The sequence below is a fragment of the Balearica regulorum genome, chromosome 5 (assembly GCF_011004875.1).
Source record: "Balearica regulorum gibbericeps isolate bBalReg1 chromosome 5, bBalReg1.pri, whole genome shotgun sequence".
In the NCBI taxonomy this organism is placed as follows: Eukaryota; Metazoa; Chordata; class Aves; order Gruiformes; family Gruidae; genus Balearica; species Balearica regulorum.
Genome location: NC_046188.1, coordinates 51,222,389 through 51,247,545, shown reverse-complemented (window position 1 = coordinate 51,247,545; position 25,157 = coordinate 51,222,389). Strand labels below are relative to the sequence as shown.

At 46.4% G+C, this 25,157-nt stretch overlaps 1 protein-coding gene across 1 annotated transcript in view; it reads right to left on the bottom strand.

Moving 5' to 3' along the window:
• PNPLA2 (patatin like domain 2, triacylglycerol lipase) overlaps positions 1 to 19,769 on the bottom strand; it is a 30,243-nt gene extending 10,474 nt beyond the window's left edge. Inside the window, exons 1-3 of the mRNA XM_075754855.1 lie at positions 19,260 to 19,769; positions 3,442 to 3,674; positions 3,210 to 3,275 (exon numbers count right to left, since the gene is read on the bottom strand). Coding sequence (XP_075610970.1) covers positions 3,210 to 3,275; positions 3,442 to 3,674; positions 19,260 to 19,446 — 486 coding nt within the window. The 5' untranslated portion in view covers positions 19,447 to 19,769. The remainder of the gene's footprint in view (positions 1 to 3,209; positions 3,276 to 3,441; positions 3,675 to 19,259) is intronic.
• Positions 19,770 to 25,157: the final 5,388 nt, after the last annotated feature.

Here is a 25,157-nt window from a genome sequence, read left to right as displayed (position 1 = left end):
TAATTACACAAGGAGCTGAGCAAGACAATCCCTATCGCAGGCCTTTAGCACAGCAAGCAACATGCAGAAGATAAAAGGAAGGGGATGTTAGTCAAGCCAAAAGAACAGGGAGTTTCAGACCTTTGCAGAGTGACAACTCAAGCTCTTGTGAACCTCTGTTACAGAAGAGTCCTGCTGATTTTGTATCAGGGTTGATCCTGCCATTTGCTGCCTGGAACCCTTCCCTTTGGATGTGTTCAAAAGCAAGTAATCATACAGAAGCTACACAGCCCCATAAGCAGCAGCTGTAACATCTTTCAGCTCTCTTCTGGATTAGGAGCTGAGCTGGCAGAGCCTGAACCTAGGCAGAGCATGGAAATGTTCATCGGAAGAGGCGTTCCATTCTGCATCACACTTTGCCTTGTCTCACAGGCAGACTGACCACCAACATCACTATTTTGCTGCAGAATGCCTAGGAAAATGCTGGCCGCTTTGCCTGGAGGGTGCTTTCACTTTGTTCTCTCTTGCTCTGGAAGGTAGGCAGAGAACTCTTCAGGCAGCTCCTCTGAGCCTGGGGAACAGTTCATAGGCTCTTGGGCTGAAAACAATCACATTCAGCTGTAGGAATCCAGCTCCCATCAAGGCAACAGGGTCAGGGTGGACTGCACAGCAGGTTTCTTGGGAGCAAACTAAACTACCTCTGCATACCACCTATAGGTTCAAGGAAGATGGCTTGTGATTACAGTTGTAAGCTACAACACCAGTAACTCATAGATCAGGGCATTTTATCCTCATGTTTTATCCTTGTTCACCAAACACAGTATCAAGACAGACAGAGACTTGTGCACCACCTGGGTTTGGGTAGTGAAGAAAACAGAAGGATGGGATGGATTAAACTCAAGGAGAAGTACACCTTCTTGGAAACAGGAACACTCAGCTTGCTTACAGGATGCTTTCTAGACAACAGAAGTACCAAAAAAATCACTTGAGCCCTTGCCCCCTTTTAAAGTGGGCATCAGTTTTCCCTAAGCCAAAAGCAACCATAGTAAACTGTCATTGTCACTACCCCCCCAAAGCTGCTCCACTGAAAGCCAGACTAGGCACAGCTAGAGCTGGAGATGTCTGGCTGACTCCCTCTGCAAGGATGAGATCATGACAGGCTGAGTAGGAAGAGAACAGAGCAAAGCAGGCAGCACCTGCTTGGTTTGAAGAAGATGGAGGTAAGCATTTTGGTCACTTAACTAAGACAACACTAGTTTTGTGGCAAGGATGCAGAAACATACGTTTCCCTGAGGGTGGCAGCATGAATGCATGGAAGCCATTAGAAAGAAGGCTTAACTACAATAAGACTAACAGGCAAAGCCTTCTCACTGCACGGAAATCTAGGAATACACGTGCAAACCCCACTCTCTGGTCCACTATTCCACTTTTTTGTATTTGCCTGAACCTCCAGGAGCCCAAGCCTATCCACTCTCCAGCCTCCTGCAGAGTCCCTAACACCACAGAGCCACAGGCTGGAGCCCCCAGCTGCCTGCAGGCATGAGCAGCAGCAGCTGTTGGGGATGGTTCATGGACTGGTGTAATTTCTGGGGTGCCTAGTTCCATTCCCTTATCATGCCCTCCTGTGCACAGGGCCCCTTACTCATGTGAAATGACAATTTGCTTTTTGACCCTTGCTAGGGGTTCATATCACCCACATGCCACAGACAGCTCATGGCTAGTATGTGTTGACAGGTCAGTTATTGACCTTTCCATTCCTTGGTATTTGAGAATTCTTTTTTTCATCCCCTCACCCATCTTCATCATCCACTCCATGGGGCTACCAGAGCTCAGTGAAGTGAGCATTGACAAAAGATTAGGAGGAAGGCAGAACATAGATTTTACACCTTGCATGCAATCATATTGCCGTGAAAACTGGTCCTCATGCCAGGTCTGTCAGTCTGTCCTGTGGCAAATACAGTCATCAGCCTTTTCCCACACTCATACCCAGACTTAACCTCTCCCCTTGCCACCTCCTCCTTCAGAGACAGGAAGGGCCATGATTTTCTGGGGAAGAGGTAGGAATTAATTTCCTCATCTCATATTTCCTCCCCACCTTTCCCCATGAGGAAACTTGACATGAGAAGTCATCCCTCAGTGTGCCAGGGCAGCTGCACATTCCAGAAACCCCGATGTTGTACAGAGCTTTGGAATTTTGAGATTTTGCCTGATCCACACTGACCTCAACTAACCCAAAACAGGTGTCAGGCAAGAGCCACTGCTATGCTCCCACCAGCTGTAGGACAAAAAAACCTGATTCTGTCACTTCTCTGAAGGGCTGGACATTGGACATTTCTTCTAGGTCATTTCCCTGCCCAACATGCTTGCACAAGACAAACACAGTGAAGTTGTATATTATGCAGGAACAAAAGTGACCTTACTTTTAGGACACTGGTAGCAGTGGGAGCAGATTTGATGCTGTGCTCTGACAGAGCATCTTGGTTAGGTCACTTACGGGAAACCAGGGCACACATACATTAATAACAGTTCTCCCTCTCCCTTTTGACTATTCAGTTTGCAAACAAACTGCCTTTTAAGGTGTACATTAACCTATGTAGCACAAGGGGAGTCCAAGCTCAACTGAGGCCCTTATGCATGACTGCAATATTCAGAGACGCTCATGCTCTGCACAGCTTTTGAGTGTTTTCAGTTCTAACATGCAAATACAGAAGGGAGAAATTGCTCTGGACAGCCTTAGACAGGATGTGAAAAAAAACCTCTAGCAGGCAGCAGAACATTATTCTCAGAGGAAGAACTCCATGGAAAAGAGGTCTGGTATCAGCACCACTAATTAAAACCCCACAGAAAGCGTCAGGCATGTGGGAGAGGGACTACACTCATAATTTCTATACTGGACAAAAGTTCTTTCCACATGCAGATGGTTGGTGCCTCAGTGATGGAGAGGATTGTACCAAGCAGACAGGAGAACCATCTGTTAAGCTGGCCAGCACTTGCCCAGATTGTTACATACTACTATCATGTTAAATCCTTTAGTCTTCAGGACACTTATAGCCAACTGCAGGCAGCAGAAAGAATGCACATCCACTGTTGGAAGTTGTTTATTTGGGAATTTCTCATGTCTCTTGAGGGTAATTGCTGCCAGCAGACAGGCAATAAAACCAAGTATCCGCATTTCTGCCTTCTTATTCATTAGTACATGATTTAATGAAGGAGCATCTTAAGAGTCTTACCACTCCACGCAAGGTTGGAGGTATCAGCCCACAGTAGACAGGGATAAAGGTGCTGCAGACACAGGCCTGAGGGAGAAAGATCCAGAATGTAAGAAACAGATCAAAGCCTACTGAACCTATTACTCAGAAGACTACACTGGCACATGCTGACAATTATGCTCCAATACTAAGGCCATTTGGAGACCAAGGCAAAACATTCCTGCCTAGCCCTCTGCAGTTAGTTTCCATTCACCTGGATCAGCTCCTCCTTGGAATTGAAGTCTGACAGTATCACATTTTCTCCATCTGAGACCCGTGTCAGGGAAATACCCAAACGTCCTGCTGCAACCTCATGCCCATTCTCTGGCACAGTCTTGGACAGGCAGATCCGAATGATCTTCACTAAGTTGAAAGATGGGTGGAGTGGGCCCAAGAACCTCTTCCGAGCTTCTTTTGACACTCGAATAATGCTGGCACCAGCCTCACCTGCAATGAGAGAAAGAAAAAACACATCATGAAATCCTAGCAAAACCAGCCTTCTCCTTTACAAAATAAGGTACAGAAAAGCCTCGTTCACAGCTTTACTCAGATGTTTCTCCCCACTGGCTGATCTGTCATTCAAGAGGAGAGGTTACTACGGGCAGTGTTACAGAAGTCATGGAAGTTTGCTGTCTTGGCCCTCACACTCCCCCACTGCAAAGAGCTATCCTCATCTTACATGTGTTTTATAAAGTCAAGCAAGATCACATGCATCTGGCTAAAGCCTCCCTATTTTTCTAAGATCCTGTTTCACTAGCCAATGCAGGGCTGGTGAAAACACAGACTAACAAAGAAAACAAGGGAGATGCTTTAACAGCTTTGAGCTTATGGCTAAATCCACTTCAAAACATATTCCACAAACTTTTCTAGTAAGCATCATCTTTTTTCTAACACAAAGAGAGTCATCTGCCTGTAAGCAAAAGTGCCAGCAAACAGCAATGTCAGTGCTTTCCACCTAAGTGATGCCAGCTCTGCTATGAATGCCAGCCACATCTCAGGTGAGCAAGACAGACACTATACTCCATTAGAGAATCGGTGACTTAGTGCCACCTGCAGAGTCTTTGGTGTCCATCTCTTCCGTGTTCAATTCCACAGTACCATACTAGGCCCTGATGGCAAGCAGGATTCATAAAGGCATGCCTGCTTTACCTTTACCCTTTCACACAGTGAGAACCAGCTGGGTTTGGAGGAGAGGAGACATCTCGTCTGCACAAAAGGGAATGCATCTACTAAGCCCATTATCTCAGGGTCACTAGGAGCCCAATCTGGCAAGAAAAATCAGACTTCTCCAGTGGGAAAGGAGGAATGGGAGAAAACAAAACAAAAATATCAACCCGAGCCAAACCCTCAGCACCCAGCATGCTGCTCTTTGCACACACTGACTGCTGCTTCCACACACATCTCCTGGCCACGGAGAGACACAAGACAGCAGTTCCTCTAAGCACCAGCCAACCACTGCACTCCCAGGGGCATCGGGGAAATATACATGTGAAAAGAATGTGAGGGGAATAATTAAAGAAACCAGCAGGAAAGAGACATGCTTTCACAAATTAAGACTTTTCTCCAATCAAACTGAAGCTCAGTTCCTGGAGAAAGATGAAAGATTATCAGTTCAAACCATTTTGGAAGCTATCTGGAAATCCCTCCATTTTGCTCTCCCACCCAGACTTGCAACTGCAGAAAGGAGGCAGCAGAATGAAAGAACCCAAGTTAGACCCAGGTTAATAAATACAATGGAGATAAGAGCAACAACACCCTCAATGCTATGTTGACACATCCCACTCTTTTGCAATACGCATGTGCCAACAACATGTTTTCCACCAACGCAGCCTGAGAACGCAATTCTGTCCTTAGGAAACCCATCAACACCAGTAGCTCAAGCACACACAGAACTGGACCGTTGAATGTGACCAGAGACTCTGGGGTCAGGAGTTTAGGCACTGTGAGGTAGCAACTTAGCAGAAAATCCAAGTTCCCACCTCTGAAGCAATTTTTAGCACTATAATCCCAGTCTTTTGCTCTGTCCTAGAGCAATGTTTAGCAGTCTAATTCTGATCTTACTTACTCAATTAGCAGTAAGCCATTGAGCCCAGCCTGTTCCAGATAGTAGCCACATGGTTCAAACATCCTGCCCAACATGAAGGAAGTCAGCCTCGCAGAAATTACGTTTTATCAGCACCATGACATTAGCACTCATAACGTTCCCCAAGACACCTTCACATCTGAGGAGGGGAGGAAAGACACACAAAGAAACCTCAACAGAGCCAAAACCAGAATGAATCCCAGCACAGCACCATGGCCACCCAGGAAAATCCACTGCACTGAGTGCATTGCAGAGAGTTGCTGGCTTAGCTGAAAAACCCAGTGGGAAGGTGGATGTTGAGCGTGCAGGCATGTGGAGACACCCTGTGTGCAAAGGCCATGCTGGGGTGGGGGCTGTCACCCAAGAGATGGTGCTTAGAGAACAATGCTTTCTGACTTGGGATCTCAGTGCGCAGAACGATTTAATAGCAATACTGAAAACAACTGCAGTTAAATTGAGCTGGAAGTTGCTTAAGAAAAACAAAACAGCCAAGTCCCAACTATGCCAGGAAACTGCAGCTGCCTGCTCTATCACTGTTTTACAGCCAAGTGGGATAGGGGGACAGAGGAGAACATAGGATAAAATAAGAATTTTTGCTAATTAGCAATTTCATTCTTTGAATACTTTCTGGGTGTTTGTTGTTTGGTGGGTTTTTTTGTCTGGGTTGTTTTTTTTTTTTTAATACTTGTGTACATACATGCATACACACAGGAGCTTCTGAGGTATTTCAATTTAAGTGCACCTGTGATTCTGTCGGACTTGCTGGCTCATTTGCCCCAAGGCTGAGCACAGAACAACTCTGTGGGAAGAGAGGGGCACAGGGTGATCTGCAGTACCACTGGCTTTCCTGGAAATAAAGCTAGCCGAGGGTTCAGCCAAAGGAGTCAGGTTTACGCAGCTAAGTTTATGACAGATGACGAGCCCTCTTGGAAATACATTTGGGAAGAGAGAGAAGAGGTGAGAGTGTTTTAATCCTGTTACCACCAGAAGTGCTATTCCAGGAAAACCAGTTCAAATTCTGCTTGCAGCCTGCCAGAGGGAGCAGCTGAATGAGGGGTGATCAAGAGAGACCAGTCCTACAGGGGTCAGCCACAAGCTGTCAATTGTTTCCCATGGTTTTTGATGGATCTGGTGATTCAGGACACAGGGTCATGTGAAAGCTAAGTTTCTCTTCCCTTATTGAGGCACATATCAAGAAGCAGAGACAATCCCTAATAGTTGGTATTCCTCGCTGGGAAAACATTTCATTCTTCTCCTACCAATTAATTCGACACTTCTCCCTGTACAGATTTACTAAGTCAATATTCCTCTAAAAATTATATTAATAATGTGGAATATTCCATTTTCATTAGAAAAGCCATATGCCCCTTCTTTTCTGCCCCCACCACTACCCCAGTGGGGGGCATTATACATGAACCTGAGCACTGCAGGTCCTTATCTGAATTTCAGTTGATGATGACGCAAAGGAGCATCAGGCAGTTGTGTCCTGAAACACCCCAATGAGTCCTCTGCCAGACAAGGGAGGCCAGCTGCTCCACCTCTGCTGGCTTATCCTGTGATCTATCTGCAGCAGCTACAAGGGGCAAGTTACTGTTTCCCATAGGAAAAGACCTGAAGGCAGCTGCTAGTTGGCATTTCATTTTAAAGCTGTATCAAGCCAGCTTCACATTAGCTAACTGACATAGCAAGATCATTCTTTAGAACTGGCTTTCACCCCCACCAATCATGCTCAAGTACAAAATAATCCAGTATCTAAGGCTCTACTGCCTTGCATCCCCCAAACTACCCTTCTCTAACCTGAAAAACATTCAAGCAGCATGTGCTATTTATAACTGTGTACAAACACCTCCAGCCACAGCAGCCTGCTGCTACTCTGCCTCTGGAAAAGGAGAAGAGCTGAAGATCAATCATCTAAAACTGAGATTAGCCAGGCTGCTGGGAAGACCCTTAACCACAGCCAAGAGCTCCGAGATAAAACAGAAAGGCTAATTCAAGGCTGTGCAATGCATAAAGATGAGGACCATTGCAAAGGTTAAACGCTACATGGCAGGAGGGGTGACAAGGGAAGAATGGCCTCTTCAGACCCATATCTTCAGAAGCAAGGCTTTTGCACCAAGGGCACCATGACACTCACCTGTTGATGTTAGACCAAATTGATTTGCCAGCCAGCAAAAGCCCAGTTGACCTATAAAGTATTTTGGGGGGGGGGGGGGGGGGGGGGGAAGCCTAAGACACAAACAAAAATAGGAGCAGAGCAGGCTGAAGGAGAGGCATTCTGGACATTCCACCCAGCAGCTCCTGTGACTGCAGCTCACCCGTGACACTGCAGCTCCTTCTGGAAGAGCTCCACATCTGCACAAAGATCACCCTCTGTGCCAGGGACATTCCTGCTCCCTGGCTAGTGCAGCAGTAAACAGGATGCAAGCTTAAAGGAAAGGCTCTCCAACAGGTATGTGGAACAAAGGATGGCACAGTCAATGGATGTAGGGACAGCACCTCCTGTCCCTGCTTGTAAGAGGCACGCACAGAGAGGTCACATCCTGGACTGCAGATGCACTACCTCGTCCGGACTAACGGAGCAGGCAGGGAACTGTGCAGAACCCTGCTAAACCTGCTTTTCACTCAGCACCAACAAGAATTCAAATGGACTCCTTCCCACACATCAGCAACACGAGGCACGCTCCTCTCGTCAGTCCCATTACCCAGCTAAGGCTCTGGACTGCTTAGCTATCTGTTGGAGCTATGTTTGTGTGATGCTCAGCACAGATGCTTCCTGCAAGAGTCTCCAGCTACAATCTTCACAGTTTGCTTTCAACTTAGAGAGTTGCTGAGCATCACTGGAGTTCTCATGTTTCCCATCGGTAGATCCCACTCCATACTTGAATTTAGTAATAGGACGAGTCAGAAGGAATTTACTAGCATGATCTCCCTCAAGGTTAATTTAGCATGGTTGCTTGTCCTTTGCTATTTCAGCTGTTCCTGTACCTCATCCATGGAAGAGCTAAAAGCCAGTCTTCTAGTGACGAGCATGGGTTTTGGGAGAGCTGTCCTGTGTTCCTCCTGGGCATAAATCCCCAAGCTGCCCCAGCTCAGCACACACAGCTCCTGCACCTGCCTCTTCTCTGAATACTGAGAGTAAGCAATGCACATGCTTTTCCTGCCTGCCCTCTCCCAGGAGATGATACAGTCCTAATTATAAACACAGTCCTGTCACCAGCCCAAAAACATAAAGCTGTAAACAAGAGGCACTGAAGTAAAAGTTTGGAAGCTGACATCTAGAAAATAATTAACAGAGAACTTTATTGGATGTTTCCTCACAGGTAGTTCAGATCACCAGAAAGTCCTTGTTTGTTCACGCCAAGGAGCAGTGCACAGTTCTCTGTCAGCAAGGCTGGATGGATGTAAAAGGGGGCCCAAAGACAAATTCATACCAGCAGGAAATAAAGTGAGAGCAATGTCTTATGATCTGCTCTTATAAGACATTTTCAGGTGATAGGTGTACCCCACAGCTGGTGACAGCTCTTTAGTTTCAGTGTGAAATCCTAGACAGATGCCTAAAAGCACTGGGTGTGGAAAGGATATCTATCTCTTACTTGCCAGAAGTTGTATAACTCCCGCTATTTAACACAAAGAAAAAACATCCATTTTTAAATATTTGAGGCTGGGGGGGTGGCACCTAGCAGTGGAGCCTCTAAAGGCACCCGTTCTTTTCACATCTGTATGCATCTTTCTGTCAGCCAGTAATATTGAGAAATACCACATACCAAAACAAGCTGTTCTGAGACTTCCCTATTTTTTTTGTTCTGAGGGATACTTATTTTATTTATATTTATTTTTAAGGTTTTCACTCAATTCTTCTCTCGTACTGTTTTGCCATCAGATAAGAAACAGCTCAGCTGACTTGGCTCCAGATAAGAGATACAGAAAGGAAGCTTTTTTTTTTGATAGCAGACAACTCCCCCTACAACACATACCCACTCAATCTGCAGACAGCCATACTCCTTGACCGCTGTTCCCTGGGGCAGGTAACCCTTCCCATCAGGGGCACTGCACAGGGGTTTAACCTCAGCTCAACAAGCAAATGATTTTGCAAAGGAGATTTCTTAGAAGGCTTGGCCACTGGCTGTAAATACCAGCCTTTGTGTCCCTTTGCTCAAGGGTGAGGGACACCCAATACATACCCTATTGGGGTAACTCCTGGGGATCCCTATCAAACTACAGTAAGCAACATCAGTTCTGACCTTACAGGTGGGGCAGGTGGAAACACTAAGAGGAAGAGACAGCTTTCAAGTAGGGCCAGCTCTCACAGCCAGAGGCAGATGATGAAGGATGGGCTCAGCCCACAGCACTTTCTGGCTCAGTTTCTTAGTGCTCAGCATTGCTAAGTCTAGACACAAACAGTGCCAAGACACAGCCTGCAGCAGGAGGGCTAAGTAAATCCAGATTACCTGCAACTGCTTCAGAGCCAGAAGCCTCCCTCTTCACATGTTTGTCCCCAAGATGTTTACTTTTCTATTTCAAGTAGAATTTGGGAAAAAAGCAAGAAGCTGTTGGTCACTATCTATTCAAGTAAGGCCAAACCAAAAGGAGACATTTTTCCCCTTTGAGCCAGAAGAGACTCCGTGCTCTGGATACCACTTAATAGATGAACCAGAACTATTGCCTCACCTTGAATGTTGGTGAGCATAAGAGAAGATCTGCTTTTAAGTTGCCCCAGGTTTTTTTCCTCTTGCACAGAGCAGCTCACCAGGCAGCCCACAGTGACTGCTGCCCGCCTGCCCACCCACTGGTACCTACAGTGTAGGACCATCATGTAAGCCCAAGTGCAGATGCACAAATCACACCCCATCTCACCTTAAGGCAGAAGCTTTGTACAGAAGCCAAAAGGCTTTGGGAGAACAGGCACAAAAGCTGCCAGGCTTGATTACATCTCTAAACTAAACCTTTGCACTGGACTTAATGTAGTGTTGGCACACCAAAGCCTCACCAGGCAACTGATGTTCTGCAAGCTGAGGCCTACTTTGTTTCTGCAACCAGGACTGGAGCATTTACTCTTGCAACACAAATCAGAAAATAGCACAGCTGCTACTGTGAAACAATCAATAGGAAGGCCAAGAGGCAGCTCCATTCAGGAAGGCAGCCAGGATCATTCTGTCATGACCACAACAGCAATCCTCACTAGCCTAATCTTTCTCCACTGTAATTCCCTAATACAAGGCTTAACATTGCATTTCTGTTCATTGCATTAGAGAGAAATTAAATTGTATAACAGCACATGAAAAGTTGTTCAGGACCCCAGGCAAGCTGTATTGAAAGTCCTGTCCTCATCCATCAATCCCTGCCAACACTACAGTGCGACTCAAATTGCATGGGATGACAACAAAAGGGGATTCACAGAGTAAGAGAAGGTGCAGCTCAGAACCCTGCTGCTTGCTCTGAGCCAGAGCAATCCTGGGTTTTAGGTCACTTAACAAGCAAGTACCCAGCAAGAAAGAGTTAGTGGAGGGGAGAAATAGACCGAAAAAACATGCTGTAATAATGCAAAATTGCCTTTTTCCTCTGCACTCCATAGAGGCAGAAGTGGGACAACATCAAACTCTTGCTTTATTCATTTGAGTGAAAACTACTAACACAAAGCCTTCAGTCGTTGTTATTCTGAACAGGAACTGGTGCAGAAGGATCAAGTCTCACCCACATACACAATGTTAGACACACTCCCTCCACACTTATTTCTCAGGGTCGGTTTGCAGGATGGCACCACACACCTGGAGAAAGAGCATGCTGTTGCCACTGCACAGTGGAAGTATCACTAGAGGTAAGATGCTCTGGGAGATGCCAGTGCTACAGGGCAGCAGATACCTTTGCCAGTCACCTGCACCATAGATTGATGAAGACAATGATGAGCTGTCATCATTTCTGTTTCCAGAGCCTGAAGAAATAGCTGCCATGCCAGCCTCAATTCAGCTTTATCACACACTAGCCATTACTCTCAGCTGGCTCACCAACACCAAAGCAAGGCCCACACACAGCTTTTGATGGTTCTCAGTCTAACACCTACTAAATGCTCCCTGCATGCTCGCTGGCGGTGATTTGTTTTTTGTTCACCAGAGATGTTACCAGAGACATGGCTGGCTCTGTCATGCAGAGAAGGGCAGCCCATCTCCCTTCTCCCCTGTCCCTTCTCACTGTACACTTGTGTGGCTGCTAGAGCACTGGCTCAGGCTGGCACGGAATAAAAGGAATAGCTCTGCAGTCCCCTGCTGGCCCTCAGCCTGCATCATGCCCAGCTCCCTCATGCCCGCACAGCTAGCCAACTGCTCCAATCCATGCCAAGCACCTCCCTATGCACCTGTGAGCACACTGCTTGCTGTGCCCGCTTTGCCCTTCCATCTCACACAGGCACGTTAACTGTCACCTTAAAGCCCTGAACTTTTCCCTACTAACCGTGGCATAAGCAGAGCCTGCTACCAGCAAGGAATCGAGAATGAGAAGCTTCATTCCAACGCAGTCCTCAGAAGAGGCATGGGTGTTTTGCTCTAGAAGAAATCTCATTTTGATGATGAGGCTTATTTGGGAAGGATCTTTAGTCAGACCACAAGGCAGGCTGCATTCCTTGGGAGCCATGACACAATATCTGGAGATTGATGTTACCTTTCTTCCATGGACATCAGCAGCACTCCCCCAACCACAACTCCCAGGCATCAAGGTGATTAGGGTTCTGAAAGCAGCCACATGAGCAGGACAGGAGCTGCTCAGAGGGTTGCACAGACCCCTGCAAGGGAAGAGCATCTGCTCAACCCTTCCTGCAAGGCTGAGCAGTGCACAAGCAAGGAGCAGCAAGACAGATCTAACAATGTCACACACATCTGAAGCTGACACACACAGAATGAGCTCTTCTGTGTGCAGAAGTATACCTAATAGTTAAATGGTTAGTGTGATTCCATAAATAAGTTTTTGCTAGTCCCACTGTATAAGAACAATGGGATAGATAAATGAACATAACTCCCCTTGCACTGACAGCTGACTGAAACAGGGCTCTAACTTTCTCCATGTATGACATAACTATGGCAGGCTGAATCCACACCTTGCCTCCATCATACACTGGAATAACTTACTTGCCAGGTCCAGCCCTGAATCAGCAGCAGTCAATGAAGCCAGCAGAAGCAGCTCTTGTAATTAAGATATGTAAAGGGCTCCCTGATTCACTTATTCCCTCAGATGCCACCTCCCCTACTTCAGGATGCTAAACTAGATAATCCATAGGAGTGGCAGCTCAGAGACACTGCCAGAGCCTCCAACACTGAAACAGTACTTGATCCTTTAAATCCTAACCCAAAAGGCTTCTAAAACCAGTATCCATCCAAACAAACTGTAGTGTATGAAGACTGAGAGAAAGGTTCAATCTCAGAAGAAATCATCCAGGCACAACATAGCCAAAAGCCTGGGAAACAGCTGCAGAAGACACTTTATAAAGCTTGCTGATTCCAGAGGACTTGTCAGACAGAAGCCATCAGCGCAGATTTGGCCTTTATCTGTACCAGAAAGCACCACAGTTTCAGGTCTGGGCAAGTGCCAGAAGACAGCACAAAGCCCTGGGTTCTGCTAAAACTACCAGCTTCCATACCTGACATATCCCAAGCACCAAGAACAAGGCGCAGCCCACCCACCCAGACTTGTCACCACTGCTATCACATGGAGCTTGGCTTGTTCTGAGGGCAGCTTTCCCAGACACACTGTACCACAGACCAGCACAACCCCAGGGACAGGATCAGGCCTGTCATAAGCAGCTATTGTATCACAAGTGCCATGCTCTCTCCTCCCTTCCTCCAGCCTTTGTAGCTAGAACAGGCAGAACTACAACAATCTCCAGAACCTGTTTTTACACTCACAGGCTCCAATTCTCTCCCTTCCAGGGAGCGCATAGAAGGGATTTTCTACTGCCCCAGACCCTATCACTTCCAGGACACATTCTGCCTTTTCCCAAAGACATAGACTTATTTAGGGTCATCTACATGTAGTAATTTTCTCTACCCTTCCTTTTCACTAGCTCTTACTCTTGCTCGTGCCTTATACCTGCTTGACAAGGAAGACAGACCAAGGCAAATACACATACATGGGTTCCCTCGACTCCCAGATTCTTGAACCCACATCCTGATTTTTACCTCGAGTCCCAGGAAGAGGCCAAGTATTAGAGCTGGGCAACAGAAGTGTTGAAGCACAGAAGATCCAATGGGAAAGAGGTGGTCAGTCAGGAATCCAGCCAGCGGCAGGGTTTGCCTTGTGGAGAGCAAGGTAGACAGGAGTCACCCACTCACATTGCTTCTTGGACTAGGAGATTTCTGAGCTTTTGCAAAGGCCCTGGAATTAGGAGGCTTGTCCATTCCCAACACCAGAAAGAAGGAAAGCTGACTGAATTACCATTTCTCCAGCCCTTGCATGGTCTTCTGCAAGTACAAAACAAAGCAAGCACAACAGAGTTGAAAATCCCTGCTTCATGGAGGGCACAGAAGGAAATGTGGGGAAGCCCAGAACAAGCCCGGGGCTAGCATCAGAGTCCAGTCACTCTCAAGCCCACCTCACTGGAAGGCAGTATGGCCCTCAAGCAGGAAACAAACACCATCAGCTACTGGACACACAGGCAGAGTGGCTGTAACCACTACAGCAGCAGGAGTTTGGAACTGGAAGACAGAGCAAGGAATCTGAGGAAGATTTTTGATTTATCAGGACTAAACTTAACTTCCAAACATAATCAATAACCTGAAAATACACAACAGCTTCTCATATTTTATAGCAAGGACTTGCAGGTGCCTTAGAGTTTTGGAAGATAAGAGGCAGCAAGAAGTGGAACAGCCTAGACAAGCTACAAGTTCAAGAGAGACACTGAAATTGTGGGTCAGAAGAATGACCATGCAAAGACCACTTGCACTGTTTCCACAGCTGCTACTGTGGCTGATGGAGCAAGGCTGGGCACCAAGCTGCTCTGCACACCTACTGTCTATGTGGGGTGACAAAAGAATAAACATATGCATTGCTATGGCTATGTCTTTTGCTAGAAGTGGCTTCTTGGCTTCCCTTGGACTCATCCAACAAGATGCCTGCAAAAGCACCTCTCTTCACAGGAACTTCCTTATTAAACCCAGGCAGACAGCAGGAACAAGCTCCTTCCCTCCCAGCAAAAGGTAATGCAGGGTGCTCTGGCTTGGCTGCCAGCTTACTCATCTGGACACCCAAGCCTGCAGCCCTGTGACCGCTGATGGCACTGATCCAGGCATAGCAGCTCCTCCACCAAGCCAGTGAACATTTCCAGCTATGTCAGCACAGAACATCCTCCTACCCACCTCTATTTTCCACCAGAGAAAGAAGCAGCAGCTTTACTGCTTCCAGGGAGCGCCAGGAGGTTCCCCATGAATTACATCCACGTCTTCATCTATGTACATAAGGGTGCCTCTCCTTCTATTAAGTGAGCTAGGGCTGTGGAGCTCAACAACTTTTTGCCCCACTAGGGCCTTTGCAGGAGATACAAATGACAGTCTCCTGTGCAGGAAGGAACTCAAGTTTTGAGAGGCCACAGAAGCTTTCCTTTGTGTAGCTGGGGAGATTTATAGATCTCAAGACAGCCACGCAAGACAGCATCACATATACTTCCCCTAGGATAAGCTTCACGATTCATGCTTTGGCCAGCATAAACTGGCATTGCTCTGAGGACTCCATAGAGAATAAGCTGATTTATTTCCTTCTCTCAATCTGGGATTTGGTGTTAGACTCCACACACACAGAGAAAAGCAACCTCTGTGACCAGTCCTTAAGCCTGTGCATGCACATAATCAAATTTCAGGAACACATTTCAGGTGTTGCTGTCATTCATTATCTCAAAGACATAAAAAAGTTTGGTATTTTGTTTGGGTTTTTTTCCCTCCCCTCCTACTACCCAATGGAAAAAGTCTTTACAGTTCAGCAGCATATTTCCTGGTGGTCACATGGTGATAGCTGACAAACAAACCTGAATGTCAAATAACTGTTACTTCATCTCAGGTTGAGCCTGAGAGAGTCCTGGTTAAGATACTAGTTTAAAAAAAAACCCACACAAAACAAAAAACCTAACACCACACAAAAAACCCACACAACTCCTTTCTGTATTCTTAGTACTACAAACATCCCTCCAGCTTGCTTTATCATTTTCTGCTGACATTGCCATGCTTTAGGAGAACAGCTAACTCCCACAGATGGAGGTTTGATAGCCACCTTTGCCTCTGACAGCAGGGCCTACCTGCTGTTGGTTAACTATGAGTCACAAGCAGTCCAGGACCTTAGCATCAGCTCAAAACCAGCTTTTCAGTGATTACAGGTTCCCATCACATCATTCATCCAGGCTGCTACACCTCCAAAGCAGGGACACCAAATCCCATACAGCTAATGGGAGTGAGATGATTCAAGATCCTTAACAAAAATATATCCCCTACTCTGTATTAAAGATTTAAGAATCTGACATTGCCTGCATTGTAGCATTACTTGTAACTGAAAAAAAGGACTCTCATCATATGTGACATAAGCCAGTTTTACTCATCCAGGCCCAGTGACTTAAGGATTTATTCAGACAGGTGAGCATCCTCAGAGGTGCAGGCCTAGAGTTTGTCAAAAGCTGCAGGATTTGAGGTACATATAAGGAGGAGACTGCAAAGTCAGCACAAAAGGACTCCTCAGTTGCTTGGCATATAAAGGTGCATTTCCTGGTGTGCTGGACTCCAACAGCCCCAAGAGAAGACACACACATGACAGAAGGCCATTTCCCAGAAAACCCTCAGGACAAGAAGTGATTCATGCTACACTGTGTGCACAATCAAGTGACTTGTAAACATGCAAAACTCTGCCTTATGCACCTTGATAGCCACACAGATTATTCTAGTGGAAAAATAGCAATGCTTTTTCATTCTAGTGAACAGTAGAACATCAAAGATAGAGCATTTCAGATGTGGGACAATTCCACTGTTGTAGCCCTGGAGAATTGATCCCTACAACTTAATGGTAAAGTGCTTAACAAGAGCTAGGCAAGGTCATATCAGACCATAAATACCTCCTGGCCTCTTTATTTCTAAATAAGGTTCTCTCCCTAGCTAACATGGATGCCCAATGTTGTTTTATTTGGTATTCTCAAATAGCCTCTTTGAAGTCCACAGTGAGCTTCTCAAGGCTACAGATCGTTTGTTGAGGGCTTTCAATTCAGTGTTAGCCCACAGCAAAGCCTTACTGCCTTATACAAGTGATGACAGTGCAGCCTTAATTCAGGGAGAAGGCAGAATTGGCTCAGAAGCAAGCTGAACAGAGGCAAAGACCAGAAGGAAAATGTTGGAAAAAAACCTACTAAGTGGGATCTTACACTCTGAAGTCCAGGAAAATTTCTGTTCTCTCTGATTAGGGTCTCAAAGGATCAGAACCAAAGAAAAACCCCAAAGGAAGATGTTTTTCCACTCCTCCCCAGGAAGTATTTATTTTTGCACAGTAGAGTCTCATTGAGTTCAGAGCCAATTATAGATGGATGAGGGCACTAACGTTATCTACACACAGCCAAATAAGCAAGGCTTCTGCAGAATTCCCCTCTGCTTGTCAGCCATCAAGAGACACTATTTAGCGTTTCAATTTGATGGACAGGGCAACAGAGCAGGGTAGCAGTTGCCATTAGCTTCAAAGCCCCACTCCTATGCTCAGACAGAAACCAGCTGCACAGCAAACACAGATACTCAGGATCCTACAACAGCCTGTACTAAGATGAACTGCTCTCCTAGCATAGGCTGCAGCTGTACCTTATGCCCCATCCCCTTCTTCCCTATGATTTCATTCTAACCCCTGGACCTCAGCCTGGAATCTGCGCTGTCAGGAGGGTTTATGACAGGGACAAAGTGCAGCGATACCATGCCCCAAACAAATACCCCATTTACTTTTACTTTCAGAACTCAGCTCTGTTTTCTTAGACCTGCTCACTATGCAAGATACATGCCAGTCACACAGGCAGGGTCAAAAGATGACTATCCCAGAAAAGCCAAACTTAAGACAGAATTTGAACACCCGAGATCCAAGCCTTGGCTGGCTTTAAATAGCATGGTTTGCCCCCTCAGGAGGCAGGTGAATGCTGCCTAGAAGGTGACCCCTAATTCAGTCCTCCCCTTGTACCTTGTGGGAAAACCTACTCTAGTCCTGATTCACAGAAAGCTCTCCACTAGCCTGGGTAACTCCCTGAGGGCAACGCCTAGTGTACAGTTGATGCTCTGGACATATAAATAGCAAGAACAAGGTAGACATGATAATAGACTTGCTCAGCACCATAATGGCATCTGAGCAAGGCAAAGGATTTGGGCACTACCACCAGCCTGTCTCATCTCTGAGTAGCACAGGGATGACCCAGTTATGGAACTAATTGGGCAGCCACCTCTTCAACAGAAGCAACAGCAAGTAAAGCAAACAGCTGGCAGCTATCAGCAAATGAATCCTGCAGGAGAACAGATCAAAGGAAGCCTTTTCCCTTGTCTTGCAATAAAAGCTGGCACCATGGCATGACTACAGCCTTTGAGATCCCAGACTGGAGTTTGAACAGCTGGTAAGAGCTTCCCATCAAGCTCCAGAAGCAATGGTTACACTTCATTGGGCATTTCTGTAAACAAAGTGCTGAGGGGGAAACTTCAAACATAACTACACAGAAAAAGCTAACTTTTGCTCCATCAAGGCTACATCTCAAATCTCTACCTGTCCCCAAAGGACAGAGGGAGTGCCATGGAAATACACCTGTGATCAAGGTGAGAGGAGTTCAAGCAGTAAACAATTCTGGTTTCACTTGGCTCTAAGAGAGGCTCATAATTCTCAGACTAAATAGATATACTTGATTTTCTCACACCACATTCCCCTTGCAAGTTTAAGATACATTTCTGCATTCGTTATTATCAAAACAAAAGCTTCCAGGTACAGACTCTAGCACATGTTTGTTGACTCCCCCCCCACCCATATGCAAAAAAGCTGAACTTCAAAACAGCAAAAAAACCAGGAGACACCACACACCATTCTCTTCAGCTGTTCCCCAGACATGCCCTAAGCAGAGATAGACTACATTGTGTGCTTGCTTCAGAGAGAACTTTTTACGGTTTCTTCTGTAACTTGAAAACAGAGACGATATCTAGCTGAAGATCTAGTTCTTGCAGAGGGTAAGAAAATTCCAGTGCCCAGGAATAACCCTCTTTCAGAAATAAAGGTAAGGAAAAATAGAGATTTCCTAGTTACTTGGAAATGCTGTTGAGCTATGATCCATACACACAACGCACTGTCTGATGCCTCCATTTCCATCTGCTTCACCTCCCATTCACAGTCACTAAAAGCTGGTGCTCACACAGCAGGAGGTCAGCTCCTCTCCTCACCAACAGACCCACCAGACCTAGATTCAAGCAAGCCAAACCCAAGAACCAAGCCCTTACAAGTCCATGTTACTATGGTGAGGGTCAAAACCAGGACCCCTGTGCTGACTTCCTGCCATCAGGGCCCTTCTTGATGTGTGGGGCCAGTCCCTCTGCGAACACCCACTCTGCAGGGCGCAGCTGCACACACACCCCCAACCCACTGGAGCCAGATGCCCATTTTGGACATCTTCACTACCTTATGGGGCTGAGGTGCCCCTGACACCCCCTTGGGCCTCAGCTGGGGGCACGAAGCCACCCGCGACAGACCATGGGTGTGAGAATACTGAGGTAAAAGCCTTAAAAAACAAAGCGCCGCACGCATTTAGGAAGAATGAGGAGGAAGGTGGAGCGTGATTTCCACCACCCCCACCGCTGCTGTAATTAAAAAATTAGTAACAACGAAGGGAAGACCCGAAGGAGCGCTCGGCTCTGGCAGCCGGCTGGCCTCGCTGTGGCAGCGCCGGAACCTCAGGCCGGCCGGTGCCGAGGGCTCCGCGCCCTGTCCGCGCTTACCAAGGCAGGCGCCGCTGACGAGGGCGGTGGCGGTGAGCGCCCCGGCTGAGGCGCCGTAGACCTTCCTGGCGTTGGCGACGAGGAAGGGGGCATGTTCCTGCAGGCAGCTGGCTACCCCGATGTGGTAGACCCCCAGGAAGCCGCAGCCGGCGAAGGAGATATTCCAGGTGGAGTCCAAGGGGAACATGGCCTCCGCGCCCCGCTGAAGGCGGGGCGGCGAAGGAAGAAGCAGCCGCGACGCGGAGGGGAAGCCACAGGTCTCCTCTCACGTCACACCTTCCCTGGGCGGGCGGCCCGGAGGACGAGAGTCTGGAGATGCTGCTGCCGAAGAACGGAGCCGGTAGGACGGCGGAGTTTACCGCTGGGTTGCTGGTGGCAGCCGCCGAGCTTATATGTGGTAACCCGGCCTTCGGGCCCGCCCTCGGCTTGCGGAGGGGCCGAGCTGAGGGGCGGTGGCAGCTAGCCACGGCCTTGGGCGGGAAGCACCCGGCTCCTCCTTCCAACCCTTCCTCCGGTGAACCCCCTCTCTCAGCCCAGGGAGGCCTGTCCCCGTGGGCATTGCGGCTATTCTCCGCCTGTTGAGCTACGGCGCCTGCCTTAAGAGGCAGAGGCTAAGCCAGTCCCTTCGAGGAGAAAGGGAAAAGGAGATTACGGCTCCTCGCAGCACACCAAACCTTGCTGTGTACCGGGGCAGCAGCCTGTCTTGCCCCCACAAAACACGCTGGTTCTTGGAGGCTTCTGCTCCAATTTCTTGGAGTTTCCTGCAAGTACACTCCTTTGTTTTTCAGGAGATGGGCAAGAAACAGAAGAGGAAGGAAAAAGCTTTCCCCTGTCATAAAAAGCTGGGGACCCAGAGGGAGGCAAGGCTCAGCACAAGAACAGAAAGAAAGGCAAACCCTCTCAACAGCTTTCTCTGCCCCTAAACTCACCAAAACACACACTATTGCTTACCTTTGCTAACCCTCTCAACAGTTTTATCTACATGCCTCTAAGCTCACTGAAACACCTTTGGTCAGGGCAAGTGCAATTTTCAGTAGTGCTTCTGCACAAGTTCCTACAAAGGCAAGCCCATGGCATATCAGCTCAACACAGAACAGCACTAGGTGAGAGGCCAGTGCTATTAGAAGCTCAAAATAGATTTCAGAAGCCAGAAAGATGCCCTGGTCATAAACAATACAGACTATAGTGATTCAAACAATTAGATAAGTGTGAAAGTTTACAGGGACAGCAAATGGATCAGCATAGCAAGAGAAGCAGCTGCTCAAATGAAAGCAAGGAATCAAGATCAGCAGGAAAGAGGTTTGGGGGTTACAAAACAAAAAGCATAAGTAGTTTTTTATTAGAATCAACATAGGACAAAAGCACTTTCTAGCAAAGTTAAAAAAAAAAAACCACAAACCACAAAACCCTCCTTAATTCATCTTGATGTAAATCTATTTGCATTAGTTTTCTTATAACCAGTCAGAAGTTTCTTATTTGGGACACCATTATACCTGTCCTTAACAGCTCTCAGACTAAGCACAGCTAGGCCTTCCACCTCACAGGAATTTCACCAATTATGTTAGTGGAGGTCATCCAAGTACCCCCTGTCCTGTTCCTTCCACTCCAAACATCCTTTCAAAGAATACAAGGGAGGCTAGTACCCCTCTCACAGAGAGGCCATCCAGGTTCTAAAAACAGCAGTCTACTGCCTCATGGTCAGCTGACTGAAACAACCAAACTCAGCAGGAAACCCTTGTATAAATCCAATATTTGAGCTCAACTTAGGCCTCATACTCCAGCCTCTACAGACAGAGTGCTTTGTCATTAAATGTTTGCACTTTCCTTCCATCAGACAGGCAGGAGTCCAAGCTTATTTTTCTTCCAGGTCCTACCCTGGAGCCCACTACCTCACCTAGCTGCCAGGAAGTACTGCTGACACACATTAGCTCCATCCTGGAGCACCTAAAGAATTAACCTCACTTACCTCAAGTCCTCTCTTTATGCCATGTACCCACCCTTCTTTCTCTTCCTCTCATACCTCTACTTGCTTTTGTAATTTCCTTCCTCCTTTATGTTTGATATGGTTACATAACCCTTGTCAGCCCTCATCTCCTCCACCTGAAGAGGTGAGTGTTGGCACACCTGAGCTTTGACCCTCTTAAAGGCCCTTAACACCAAGACAATCATAGTGCTTTCACCCTATGCTTCTGGTGACATGGAAAGGTATTTCCATGTAGCCAAACCCAAAGAAAACATTGTGTCTTGTATTTTCCAGAACAGGGATTGTTCTACTGCTGCAGAAGCACTAGCCAATGGGCTGTGACTTTAGCAGAAATCTGTGGCAAAACTGAACACTGAACCTTGTTTGCAGATACCTCCCTAACACTTGTAACCACAAGAACAGCTTCTTCCTTGAGCCAATGCTGCTTCCTCTTTTTTTTTTCAGCATTTCACAAACCTTAAGGTTCCTACTATGTCTGGAAAATAGAAACAACAATGCTGTGACAGTGCTGGTTAGTTTCACTTGATTTCTCAACAGCATTCTCATCCTGAGTTGTTTACATCACTCTGCCTTGGCCCTCTAGGTTACCTATTTGAGGAGGTTAATACTGCCCTTTTGAAACAGGTTAATGAAATAAACCATGTGAACAGTAATCTCTAGCAGAGTGCTGCCTGGGTACTGGTACTAGCAGGCTGGCAAACAACTGTGTTTTTCTCACAAATGAATTATCCCTCCAAACTAATCTTTTTCTCCTCAGTAAGAAAGTACTGCCATAATCCTGAATTGCTCATAATCCTGCAATAAACCAAGTCAGCAAGATTTACATGGCAGCTGTTCATATGTATCAAACTCCTATCAGAACACTGCAAGTTCACTTGTGCACTTACGTGTTGTGATGCCACTGAGACAGGTTCTCACGCAACTTCCCTGTTACATTTGTTTTCTAGTCTAATGAATGGCAAGCAGTTAGTATATATGGGATAATAATGTACAAGCAAACAATCTCTTTTTTCAGGTAAAACCTTGATTATTGGCAGCCAATGGAAATTAATTTTAAATGGAAGCTAAGAGACAGTTTGTTATATTGTTGTCTTCAGCAAGCTACTTTAGTATCGTTGCCTGTAGTCAGCAAGACTGGGGTACTGGTCATGGCGGCCAACCTGAGTGCTGTTAACATTGCTGGAAAGCCTGACTTTGATGTCTTTTCCTTACCTGTGATGTTTGCATGTATCAGACAATTCCATGGCAAACACTCGGGACTTGCTTCATAGGAGCATCTCCTGAGGCAATGGAGCAGTCCCTTTGTCCTGCTCCCTTGGCACTGAATTTTCCTTCTCGTAAAGCTACTACAGATACCTCTGTCCTACGTAAGTCAAACCTGAGTTTAGCAGGGCTGCCTGCATGTAACAGCTTGCAAAATTGGGCCTTAGTAGTAAGAGTGAAACCAGTTGATTTGACAGTGGCCCCAGGGAGCCATTGCTTATTACTTTCCAGTAGTGTCCAGGACGTTCTCCCTGCTTTCCAAGTAGTGAAGATGTCATGTCACTCTCCCTGCCCCATGGTGTTTGTAAGGAATGATTTTCAGTCAGAGCTGATTTGAGATGGCGCAGCATTTGTGTCCCGGTGAGGACAGCTCGCGTGTTTCAACATCAGGCCTATGACTAAATCACTCTCCCCTACCGTCAATTTAGTAATGATCAGTTACCAGTGTAATCTCCACGCACGAGATTATCCTTTCCTTTAATGCCTTTGAGCCTTTCTTTATGAAGAAGTCAGGAAAAATCTGTTCTAGCTAAAATTGATTCTGCAAGGGGACAGACCCAACGCATCCACCCCACCGCTGCCCTTGCCTTTGGAAATCATTGCTAAGTCTAAAAGGCATCAGTGACACTTGAAAATTCAGAACAGCATCCACATAGCAGGAGCAGGGATCCCAACTCCTTCAGAGCTGAAGCTCATTGAGGTCAGCAGAACCGAGAGTGGCAAACTCCATCCAGAGTACAAAACAAGTCTGCATCAGACTTCCAGGCACATCACTGCTCATGTACAAATCCATCAGGTGACAACTGATTTGTAAAGAGGTACAGGGGAAGACAGCGTAAAATGCTTTGATTTTGCATTTGGAAGAAATGTTCACCATGCAGAGGTTTTAGCAAATTCCGTAAGATCTGTGAGAAATCTTGGATCTGTCCCCTGATCTTCACAAGGAATACCTACAGGGTGGTTATGTAAAATATGTTGGTTCCCTGTGGCAATGTAACAAATGCTGTATTTTCAGTGCTTTCTCTGAGAGCTGCCCCCAAAAGTTTCTTCTCTGAACACTTTACCAAATAAGCTGTCCTCCTCTTTCTCAAAGCAGATTGAGCGACAGTTTTCATCAAAATGATGCACTTTCAGGAAGGATTTTAAAGGTCGTAAGAGGACACCCAGCACAGGATCAGGTCCATAACTCAAGGTTTTACAGGTCATAGGGAGAAGATAAATAAAAATAGGGGGAAGAAATGTTAGGTTAGATGAATGTAGCTGTATTGCAGTAGCCAGCAGCAGCTGGCACCACAGGTTTCAGTCTCATCCCACAGGCCTGGGCACAGCAAAACTCATGCAATACCTCAGTGCCACTGAAACAAATTCCTTTGTGTGTGGAATAAACCCTGCTGAGTGGTGTAACAGCACAGTTCCCTCCTGTGAAAACATTGACTTTGCTCTTGCAGTTCCAAGCAAGGCAATATTGCAGGGTGTGTGTGGAGGTTACCTCTCAGTAAAACCACATTCAAGAACCTCTCTTCCAGTGATCTGAAACGGAGAAATGAGCAAGGAAAGAAACACAGCTATACCCGCACCCATTCCAGTGCCAAACCACAGCCATTACCAGTCTGACAGAGAACTAGAGCTACCACAAAGATCACCATGCTAGGACTCAAGACAAAAGTAGATGAAAGGTATTGGCGCTGTTTCCTCCTAGAACTTTCTTGCAGAAGGCACAGAAGGGCAGCAAGGGTTAGTTGCTTAAATTATGGCCATTTTGAGGTCTGAGGATCTTTCAACTGCTCTCTCCCTTGGCTACTGTGAAGTAATGGTCATTTTCTCAGTACACCACAGGGAGATAGCTTTTCCTACTTGGATTTCACCCATCTCTCCTCTCAGAAGTATTTGCCATGCTTTGTCCAATGACTCATAACCAACACAGCTGTATCATCTCATGCTTTTTTTTTTTCCCAAAACAACTGCTAGAAGAGCTTCAGTGTAGCTTGCTCCAGGACACCTCTGACAGTACCTGCGGAGACCTGGCATGGGAAGATCACATGCTACCTGTACTCCACCTACTTACAGTGACAGCCAAAGACCACCACAGAAGTCAGGGTATATTGCCTGTCAGAACCATCTCCAAGCAGAACACACTTTACAAAAGCAAAATTTACCATCCTCCCAAGCTGGTATGTTCTTCTAGGTACACCAGCAATTAGTTTCAGTTCTCCAAAAACACAATTCTCCTCATAAAATAGTTTATTTTTGTCCAGATCAAGGTGATTCACAACCTGATAGTTCAGCTACCCCCAGAACAGCCATTCACTATGAAGAGCATCTTTGCATTGATCTCAGTGTCCCATGAACAGCTGGATGCAGTTTCAGTTGGTTTTTTTTTGTTGTTGTTATAGATTCTATGTTAACATATGGATGTAACATAAAATCCAAGTATAGTCAAGCATTTTATTGGTGCTGTCCCTAGATCCTGGAAATCTGACACAGTGATGAAATTGGTGCTTTTAGATATTTAAAAACCCAGTTACTGTAGCTAGCTCTGAAATGATAATGTTTCTGGACTAATTCAGACCTGCTGTCCATTCAGTTTCACATTTTGGAATTGATTAAACAGATCCCAAAAAATAAAGTCCTTTTATTGCTGAATAGATGAG